The following is an 11,069-nucleotide window of genomic DNA, read 5'->3' as shown; positions in this document are numbered from 1 at the left end:
AAAGGAAAGCATTTTTTCTTGACCTTCCCACCAGATAATGATTTGTTGTCTCTCTTCTGCTATAGCCGGACTGATCGCCTCAGTCTCTGAAAGCTCTGCCTCTGTTTACTAAAACTTAACATTCTGTCCAAGGTTTCACTATCCTCACCCTCATTAACTCCCGCACCTGGCAAATCAATCTCAGTATAATTTTCAGACAGCTGCTCTGAGAAAAGAGGTGAGAGGCCTCTCTCAGGAATGTGGCCTTGTGAACCTTGCTCAAACAGCTCAGGCCCAATATAAAATATCAAATCCATATGGCCTCGATTGAGGATGGGATTTCAGTGAAGGATGAAATTCATTGGAGTTTTTTAAACAGTGAATACTGTATTTCATTGCATAATGGTCACCACTGCATATAAGACCCTTTTGGGGGTGGCAAAATTGTTGTCTACTGTTTCTTGCATGATAGCAAGTATGGGGTGTATTTTTTACCAATTCTTTCAATGTGTAATAGTTGGCCATTCTCTATAGTACTGTTTCCTGATATAATGAACGGTGCAGAGACTCCTTGAGAAATTTAATGTTCTTGGTCAATAAAGGACTAGATACTTGAGTCGCTGTGGGTTTTCCGGGCTGTATAGCCATGTTTCAGAAGCATTCTCTCCTGATGTTTTGCCCACATCTATGGCAGGCATTCTCAGTTGTGAGGTCTGTTGGAAACTAGGCAAGTGGGGTTTATATATCTGTGTAATGTCCACAGAAAAACCCATATCTGTTTGAAGCAAGTGTGAATGTTGCAATTGGCCAGCTTGATTAGTGTTGAATAGCCTTACAGCTTCAAAGCTTGGCTGCTTCCTGCCTGGGGGAATCCTTTGCTGGGAGGTGTTAGCTAGCCCTGATTTAGCCAGGACCAGATAGATTCTCATAAAACAGAAATTGCTGAATCTTAAGTAAAGTTACTTTTCTCTTACCAATGGAGCCCAAATTTTCTAATCTGACTCTAGTTGGCCTCTATCCCTAGTCCTGATATGGCATCAAACTCCTTCAGCACCATCCTATCTGACAAAAGAGTAGACCCGTGACTCTAATATCTTTTCTTCTGTGAGTGCATTCACATTGAAAAATCAGTGCAGTCTGATACAACTTTAACTGCCATAGCTCAGTGCTCTGGGGTCATGGGAGTTGTAGTTTACTGAGGCATCCGCAACCTTTGGAATGAATGAATAAAACAGCTAAAACTCATGATCAAAAACATTTTATTTAATTGAGTGACAGTCCTATTTCAATGGGCCCTTCCACACAGCCATATAACCCAGAATATCAAGGCAGAAAATCCCACAATATCTGCTTTGAACTGGAATATCTGAATCCACACTGCCATATTTTCCAGTTCAAAGCAGAAAATGTAGGATTTTATTCAGCTATGTGGAAGGGGCCTAAGTAGCAATTATTGCTTAGGTAAAACAGCAGTAATTTTGCTAAAGGTCAAGTGTAATAAGTGAAGCTCACTTCTAGCTCTGGGAAACTCCCAGTAATAACAACTTGTCTTCTTATTACATTGGATTGTAGAAATGTTGCTGCACTTGCAGACGCAGAATGCTGCAGAGATGGTGCACACTGACAAAATAGCTACTGGGTGGTTTAACAGTTAACATTTTGAGCATTGTATGGTTTCTTCTCTGAATCTGCAAGTTGCTTGCCGCCTTCCACTGGATGTGGTTGTGGTGGTGAGATTTCCCAAAGAGTTACTGCAAAGAAGAACAAATAAAAAAAGAGGTTGATTTCCCCATTTTTGAAAGTGCGTTTGATTCAGGGAAGGCTATGGTCAGGGTCTTTCCACTAAATTGCCCCTTTGGTGATCTTTCTTCAGTCAAGACTGACAATAGCTGGACCCTCTATGTTCTCCCAACAGCCATGAAGGAGCTCCTGATGGCACAATGGGTTAAACCCTTGTGCCAGCAGGACTGAAGAACAACAGGTCAGAGGTTCGAATCTGGGGAGAGCACGGATGAGCTCCCTCTGTCAGCTCTAGCTCTGCATGTGGGGACATGAGAGAAGCCTCCCACAAGGATGGCAAAACATCAGAACCATCTGGGCGTCCCCGGGGCAACATCCTTGCAGATGCCAGAAGCAACTTGCAGTTTCTCAAGTCGCTCCTGACATGGGGGAAAAAACAGCCATGAAGCGCAAGAGAGGAAGAAAGTACCATATTGCAACTGGATCTTCTCAGATAGGAATAGGGACACATTTATGCATATGCCTCTGTCTCAATATGGTGGATCATTGACGCACAACTGTGGATGCAAATGAATATATCTGAGTGATTTGATGGAAACAATAGGCATTGCTTGTATCCATTGCACTCCTATAGGCACTGTCTTACAGGGGTCCTATGTTTTTTTTCTCTAAGAATGGTTCCAGACTTGGGGAGGGAGGAAAGGAAGGAGGACATTGCCACCTAATAAGAATTCCTTTCTGAACTAAGATTTCTAATCTGGGAAAGAGTGAGATATTGAAAACCCTTTACTTTAGGTGAAAGGAGATTTCATCTGAACACGAGGAAGAACTTCCTGACTGTGAGCGCCGTTCAGCAGTGGAACTCTCTGCCCCAGAGTGTGGTGGAGGCTCCTTCTTTGGAAGCTTTTAAACAGAGGCTGGATGGCCATCTGTCAGGGGTGATTTGAATGCAATGTTCCTGCTTCTTGGCAGGGGGTTGGACTAGATGGCCCATGAGGTCTCCTCCAACTCTTTGATTCTATGATTCTATGATCCCTTGTTGTCTGAGTATGATGGGCTTCCAAGTGTAGGGTCTGGGCTGTGGATTCGTGGGTGACGGTAGAGCCCTATTCTTGACCCACATATTCTTCCACATTGAGGGCATCGGTTTCTGGGTTAAAGGTGGTTCCAGTCAAGGTTAGCTTGATGTACCTTTCTCTTGGGATGTTTCTCCCTTTTGCCCTCCATTCGTGCCTCTTCAAATTCCACAGCACTGCTGGTCACAGCTGACCTCCAACTAAAGCGCTCAAGGAACAGGGCTTCCCAGTTCTTGGTGTCTATGTCAGAAGTTTTAAAGATTAAATTTAAGCCTATCTTTAAACCTCTTTTCCTGTCCACCAACATTCCATTTTTTGTTCTTGAGTTGGGAGTATAGTAACTGCTTTGGGAGACAGTGATTGGGCATTTGGACAACATGGCCAGTCCACCAGACTTGATGGCATAGGAGCATCACTTCAGTGCTGGTCTTTGCATGCTGACATTTGTACGCCTGTCTTCCTAAGAGATTTGCAGGATTTTCCAGAGGCAACGCTGATGAAATTGTTCCAAGAGTTGAGTGTGACGTCCGTAGACAGTCCATGGTTCACAGGCATATAACGGGGTCGGGAGGATGACAGCTTTATAAACAAGCACCTTGGTCTTCTTATGAATATCCTGATCCTCAAACACTCTCTGCTTCATTCAGAAAAATGCTGCACTCGCAGAGCTCAGGCAGTGTTGTATTTCAGTGTCAATGTTGACTTTTGTTGAGGGGTGGCTGCCAAGGTAGTGGAAATGGTCAATGTTTTCTAACATTACACCATTAAGCTGAATTTTGAAAACCATTCACATCTATAATACTTGCTATGTGTGCCTTCCCTTGCTTCCTGTTTTTCTGAGGATGTCAAAACGGTTTTTTAAAAAAAATATTCAATTAAAGGTTAATGTTATGCTAGAAATTGGAAAGTGGAAGAAAATTTCGTTCGGGGCACATTTTTATTTGATATGTAGCATCTTTATTTTGCCCCCTGGTTCCAGAGAGTGTCATCGGACAACCTTTCCATCTGCATAGCCGTAACATTGTGGGTTACCATAGTGTGGCATCTTTCAGAGATGGAGAAAATATTTTTTAAAATCCAGAACATTCCAAAAAATAGTTTTAAATCATATTTTATTTAGTGCCGAGAAACTTAGAAGAGAAAAATGCTGATATGACAATAATCTCTACAGTTTGAATAATTGCACAGAAAACAGAATTTTCTACACTGAAGGCAGCCTTTCCTACATGGAAAATCTGTCAGGTCATTCTTCAAATAGCTGGGACATCAATCAAGGGACACGAGATGGCGAATCAGAAAAGGTTTGTCCTAGTAATAAGAAATCATCCTCATTATACTGCTCTGTGTATGAAATGGGTGAGAGGGGGATAATGAAGCTACATAATAAATGATCAGTGGCATTTCCACAAAGGCTAAATGTGTTCCTTAAATGTTCCTTATATTTCCCTTTCTTCTGGTATGAATCTAAAACCAACTTGTGATCTTCCATGTGGTAGAGGATCCTTCTTTGGAGGCTTTTAAACAGAGGCTGGATGGCCATCTGTCGGGGGTGCTTTGAATGTGATTTTCCTACTTCTTGGTAGGGGGTTGGACTGGATGGCCCACGAGGTCTCTTCCAACTCTATGATTCTAAGGAGTAATCCAAGTTTCTAAAGCTATTTGAGGAATAGGGCTTAGCACACTGGATAAACTTTAAAGTTCAGACTACTGCCTGGAGTGGATGCCCACCACTGACTTGGGGAGCACCAACTGCTGCTTCCCACATTCTTTACAGGGTGTTCTTTGAATTGGCCCTTTTCTTGTTTTGCAGGAAAATCAGCAACAACGCCTTGATTCTCCTCTGGACCTTATCTCTTGACTACAGTTGTCCTCCAATGATGCAATTTACTGCAATTAGCACATATTGTGGCAATGAGACAATGTGGTCGGGTAAATTTTGGTAAGAAACTAAGGCAAGGCATGGACCTGGATTGGGAACACATCACTTCTTGGAGCCCCCTTGTGACTGACAGGTCAGCCATTCAAATCCGGGGAGAGTGGGTTGAGCTCCTTCTGTCAGCTTCAGCTCCCCATGTGGGGGCATGAGAGAAGCCTTCCACAAGGATGGTAAAACATCAAACATCTAGGCATCTCCTGGGCAATGTCCTTGCAGACAACCAATTTTCTCATACCAGAAGTGACTTGCAGTTTCTCAAGTGACTTGCAATTTCTCAAGTGATTTGTAGTTTCTCCTGACACAACCCCCTCCCTTTTTTCAAAGTAATGATATAGTTTGCAACTTACTAGTGTCAGTAGTCCTTAGACCTCCAGGCATGGAGGACTTCAACAACATCCATCTCAGATTCCCCATTGGGCAGCTTCAGGTCATCAGATCTGTTCCCATTGAAGTTTCCACATGGGCCACAGAGCTTCTCAGATAAGGTCTCCCTGACTTTCACTGTCACCTCCCCATCAAAATGAAGAAGAACCTGAACCTGAGAGGCTTGATTAATCAGTATCCCATCTTGAACTTGGCTCACAGTTACTGCTTTGGAGACTTTGTATGGTAACTTCACAGAGCGCCCGTTTACCTGGAAGAAACAAAGTTGCAGTTATGAGATGCTCTTTAGGGTGAAGACTAAGAAACTAAAATAACCTTGAGGTTCAAATGTAGACTAGCTGATCCAGGTTGAGCTATAGCAGGGAGGGCAGGCTAAACACTGCCATATGGAATGTACAAGAGTGTTTGAGGATTTGGACATCTGTAGGGATACCAAAGTCCTTGTTTATAAAGCTATTGTCCTCCCAATCCCAGTAGTATATGCCTGCAAAACATGGACTGTCTACAGATGTCATACTCAACTCCTGGAAAGATTCCATCAGTGTTGAATCTGAAAAATCGTGTAAATCTTTTGGGAAAACAGGCAGACAAATGTCAGCATGGTGAAAGAAGCAAAGACCACTAGCACTGAAGCAATGCTCCTATGCCATCAATTCCGCTGGACTGGCCACATTGTCCAAATGCCCAATCACCATCTCCCAAAGCAGTTACTCTACTCCCAACTCAAGAATGGGAAACAGAATGTTGGTGGACAGGAGAAGAGATTTAAAGATGGACTTAAAGCTAACCTTAAAAACTGTGGCATAGACACCGAGAACCGGGAAGCCCTGGCCCTTTAGCACTCTAGTTGGAGGTCAGCTGTGACCAATAGTGCTACAGAATTTGGAGAGGCACGAATGGAGGACAAAAGGGAGAAATATGCCAAGAGGAAGGTGGATCAAGCCAACCCTAACTGGAACCACCTTCCACCTGGAAGAACATGTGGACATGCTTATGCCTACGCTGTAAATATTTTGTAAATAAAGTTAAAGGCCATAATGCTATGGACTGAAAATAAGAGAATGGATTGCATTTGTGCCTCATGTTCAAAAGTGGCTGTTTTTGAACCAAGAAGAATAAGGGAAAAGTGAGCAAAAGTATTAAATTTATGGTTTTATGAGCTTCCTTATCATGGTTTGTTTATCGACTATTATGTACTCTAGACTCTATTCAGGTATAACTATATATCTCCTGTAATTGAAAGAGGGACTCTTTCAAATGGTAAAAGGTGTCTGCTCTCATAGCACATGCTTACTTTGCATTTCTGACTGATGAGTTATATGTTGGGAGGAAAATAATTAATTGCATGAAATAATCATTCGTCTTAATGTCTAGTTTAGCTACTGAAATGCACTATAACAAGGAGATATTTATTTGTGCCTAAAATAACAGCAATACTTTCTCAATTTGCATCTACACATATAAGTTAGCACAGGGACATTCTATGCTTATTTCTGTCATCTTATTTTTAACATACAGAAACCCTTCCTCTTTGTTTTCAGTTTGCAGAGGTGTCTGATTAACCTCTAACTTGCATGCATGCAACCAACCCATAAATCATTGAATCACAGAATTTGAAGAAACCTCGTGGGCCATCAATTCCAACCCCTTTCCAAGAAGGAGTAAAATCACATTCAGAGCACCCCTGACAGATGGTCACCCAGCTTCTGTTTAACAAGTTTCCACCACACTCTGGGGCAGAGAGTTCCAATGCTGAACAGCTCTCACCGTTAAGAAGTTCTTCCTAATGTTCAGATGGAATCTCCTTTCCTGTAGTTTGAAGCCATTGTTCCGCATCGTAGTCTCCAGGGCTGCAGAAAACAAGCTTGCTCCCTCCTCCCTATAATTCCCCTCATATATTTATACATGGCTCTCATAATTTCTCCTCTCAGCCTTTTCTTCCGTGGGTTAAACATGCTGAGCTCTTTAAGCCACTCCTCATAGGGCTTGTTCTCCAGACCCTTGATCATTTTAGTTGACCTCCTCTGGACACATTCCAGCTTAAGAGTCAGCGGTGCCCGGAATTGAACACAGTATTCCAGGTGTGGTCTGATCAAGGCAGAATAGAGGGGTAGCATTACTTCCCTGGATCTAGACCCTTTATTCCTATTTATACATCTGGTGTTCTTACCCATATCTTACTCTTTGTCTTCAGAGTGATGGACGCATTCTGGAAGTAGAAGTAGACAGTTTTCCCAACTGCCAAGTCGCCTTCTACATCCTTTCCAATGTTCACTAACACCCTGAACCAGGAGGCATCGTTTTGATCACAAACAGAGGCCAGGTCATAAACACCACTGCTAAAGTACTTCCCCGAGGCTCCATCAAAGGAGGTAAACTTGGCTTCCGGTGTAACTTTGCACTGGCCTTCTCTGGCCTCACAGCCCCACACGCCATCTCTAAGTGTGCAAATCTCATCAGGAGGGCAGGTTGTTTTTTCATGGGTGAGTTGGCCTGGGGCATGGCAGGTGTATTTTTCAGTGCAGTTATTTGACAGGACAGTTTCTTCAGCCTGTGGAGAAATTCCCAGGTAAGGAGAAGCATTATGACAATTGCAAAAAGTCATAAACATTCCAAAAATGTTTTCTTTATTTTTCATTTCAATATATTACATGTTGGTATTCTATCTATCTATCTATCTATCTATCTATCTATCTATCTATCTCTTTAAATTAAAGTATGTGTGCATGACCAAAAGGTTGGCAGTTCGAATCCGGGGAGCAGGGTGAGCCCCTGGTATTAGCCCCAGCTTCTGCCAATCTAGCAGTTCAAAAACATGCAAAATGTTTATCTCCAAAAATAAGAAAATAAGGGATACACAATGAAAGAGATGGATTAGAATCAGGTGATAGAATATTTAAAAGAAGATAATAGGAAGATAATGGTTTTAAAAAATCAAATTTACACTCGAGCAGAGCCGGAGAGAAGAATAAGAAAAAGAAATTAAAAAAATGGAAAATAAATAAAAAAGGAAAAGGCAAAAACAATAAAGAAGATGTTCAGAAGCCACGACTAGAGAAAAACGATTCTCTCTCTCTCTCTCTATATATATATATATGTTACTATTATTAGTATATATTTTACTCTTTTTTTCTTCTTGTTTTTTTTTTATTATCTGTCTTCTTCTTAAGCTTTGCTTTTTTCTCTCTGTTTTTATTTCATATTGAAAATACTTATTAAAGAAGATTTTACAAAAAAAAGAGAGAAAACATGCAAAATGTGAAATCAATAGGTACCGTTCCAGCCGGAAGGTAATAGCGCTCCATGCAGTCATGCTGGCCACATGACCTTGGAGGTGTCTATGGACAATGCTGGATGTTCGGCTTAGAAATGGAGATGTGCATCATCCCCCAGAGTCGGACAAAACTGGACTTAATGTCAAGTGGAAACCTTTCCCTTTACCTTTTATGGATATTTTTTGGTTAGATGGTTAGTTGGTTGTACCACAAAGACTCCTACATGGCTTGGTGGATCTAGACCAAACTTGGCCCACCTACCCTTCATTATCCCACTTAAAATAAACAAGGGGTTTGGGCCCAAGGCTGAGGGAAAGAAAAGGAAACAGGTGAATAGGCTCTTACTAGGTAAAGTGGCCCTGTGTTCTGTGACTAGAAATGAAAGAGAGTGAAGTAGATTGGCTGCTGCTAGGTGACATTTGCAAGATGGGGTTGGGAAGGAAGGAAGGAAGGAAAGGAAAGGAAAGGAAAGAGAAAAAGAAGGGAAAGAAAGGAAGGGGAAGGTAGGGAGGGGGAAGAAAGAAAAGGAATAGAAAGGAAAGGAAAAGGTTTGAGAGGAGGAGAGAAAAGAAAGAAAGAAGGAAAGAGAAAGAAAGAAAAGGGAAAATGGACAAAGGATGGGAGGGAAGAAAAAAAGAAGGGGAAAAGTATGAGGGAAAGCAAGGGAAGGCAGAGAGAGAGAGAGAGAGAGAGAGAGAGAAGGTATATGAAGGAAACAAAGAAAGGAAACAAAAAGACTTCAAAGAAAATGCATACCTGGGCATACACTATTATAAAATATCGACAAGAGCAACTTACATAAAATCAAACTATGCAACTGTAATTTTTTAAAAAAATCAGATCTAAGAATGAATTAGTAGTAATCGTAGTAGTAGGAGTAGTAGGAAGAAGTGGAAGAAGAAGAAGAAGAAGACGACAACAACAACGACTTTATTTATATTCCACCCAATCTCTCCGAGGGGACTCAGGACACAATTCAACAAAACAAAAAAGGCAAACATTCAATGCTTAAATACAACAACAAATACAAACATAATAGCCCAACATAACCCAACATATAAAAACAACTTACAAACTTGACATCTATAGAATATTTTTTTAAAAAAAAAAATACATAAAGAAAAAACTTAGTAAGTTATTCGTTCTTCTCTGTGTGTGCTTACAAGCCTTGAACTCTCAAAATTAAAAAAAATCACTTGTATTCACTTTAGAAATTATTATTCCATCTACACCCAGTGCTACAGCCAAATGATCTAGCCTTCATATATACTGTGGGAATACCTGGAAGGGATATTCTATACTTACTCCACAAGATCCTAACAAACTTGCCTGACTCAAGAAACATATCTGACAGAAATATTACACTGAGATACAAAATACCATGCTGTAACCTGTATCCATGATCTTAACAACAATCTATTGATTATTGTTTAGATTTTAAGGAATGAATTTTGGAGAGCTATACTTTTAGTGCAGTGGGTTAAACTGCTGAGCTGCTGAATTTGCTGACCAAAAAGTCAGTGGTTCGACTGGGGAGCAGGGTGAGCTCCTGCTGTTAGCCCAGCTCCTGCCAACCTAGCAGTTCAAAAACATCCAAATGTGAGTAGACCAATAGATACCACTTCTAGAAGGCTATAGCGCTCCATACAGTCATGCTGGCCACATGACCTTGGAGTTGTCTACAGACAACGCCGCTCTTCAGCTTAGAAATGGAGATGAGCACCACCCGCCAGAGTCGGACATTACTAGACTTAATGTCAGGGGAAACCTTTACCATTATCATACTTTATATATAGCATCATCAGTACCCCCCCCCCCCCCCCCGTTTTGCTTCTTGTCTTTAAACCTTTACCTTTACTTATACTTTTAGTGTAAAGGGTGGATAAATTATTTAAATAAATAAATAAATAAATAAACCTGACAAGATAATTCCAGTGTTTGGAAGCCACCACAAATAACACATTGTCTTGCATGGCAGTCCACCCACTTTATCTCTGAGAAAAAACACAATCTCCGAAAAGGCCTGATTTTATCCAGAGTGTCTTGCAAAACAAGGTACTGTGGCTTACCAAGGATTCCTCTTAGGACTATAAAGAATATCTGTAAATGTTGTCATCCTGAATGGAAAACGGATGTCACAATATTTGAGACACCATGCTGAGAAATGAATAACAGATTTAATACATGGTTTGCAGACTTCTTTCTGGGGAAAATGTACTAACTACAGAGATCCAGAATGATGTAGCACTTTGAGCATAGGATGAGGACTTGGAAGACCAAGCTTCAAATTCTGACCTAACTGTGAAACTTGCAGGGTGACCTTCAGCAAATATGCTCTCTGGGGGTGCACCTACATTGTAGATCCAATGGGTCTACCTTAATCAGGACTAATAATGGGATTTAAGCCACTTACCTTGAGGTAGAATCCATCACGCACACAGCCACACTTGTCTATAGGCACACAGATATCTCCATCAAATATATAACCTTCATTGCACTGACAGCCTTCAAAGCAATGCCTTGTGCACCGGAGTGGCATGTACAAGTTGGCACAGGTGATATCACAATGGGAGGTGCAGGTCACGTAATGGCTGTTGTTTGGACAGGCCATGGCTGCAGACCAAGGAAGCAGAAAGGGTATTTTCTTAGTCTCACCAATGCCAAATAGAACAGTATTAC

General features: G+C 41.3%; 1 protein-coding gene across 1 annotated transcript in view; it reads right to left on the bottom strand.

The window, feature by feature from the left end:
* Positions 1-477: 477 nt before the first annotated feature.
* Positions 478-11,069, bottom strand: part of LOC137095643 (IgGFc-binding protein-like) — a 30,033-nt gene continuing 19,441 nt past the window's right edge. Inside the window, exons 8-11 of the mRNA XM_067462402.1 lie at positions 10,804-11,003; positions 7,286-7,666; positions 5,079-5,365; positions 478-1,730 (exon numbers count right to left, since the gene is read on the bottom strand). Of these exons, the coding sequence (XP_067318503.1) occupies positions 5,084-5,365; positions 7,286-7,666; positions 10,804-11,003 (863 nt within the window). The 3' untranslated portion in view covers positions 478-1,730; positions 5,079-5,083. The remainder of the gene's footprint in view (positions 1,731-5,078; positions 5,366-7,285; positions 7,667-10,803; positions 11,004-11,069) is intronic.

The sequence above is a fragment of the Anolis sagrei genome, chromosome Y (genome assembly GCF_037176765.1).
Source record: "Anolis sagrei isolate rAnoSag1 chromosome Y, rAnoSag1.mat, whole genome shotgun sequence".
NCBI lineage: Eukaryota > Metazoa > Chordata > Lepidosauria > Squamata > Dactyloidae > Anolis > Anolis sagrei.
Note: the sequence above shows the minus strand (reverse complement) of the source record. Positions and strands in the feature narration are given on the sequence as shown.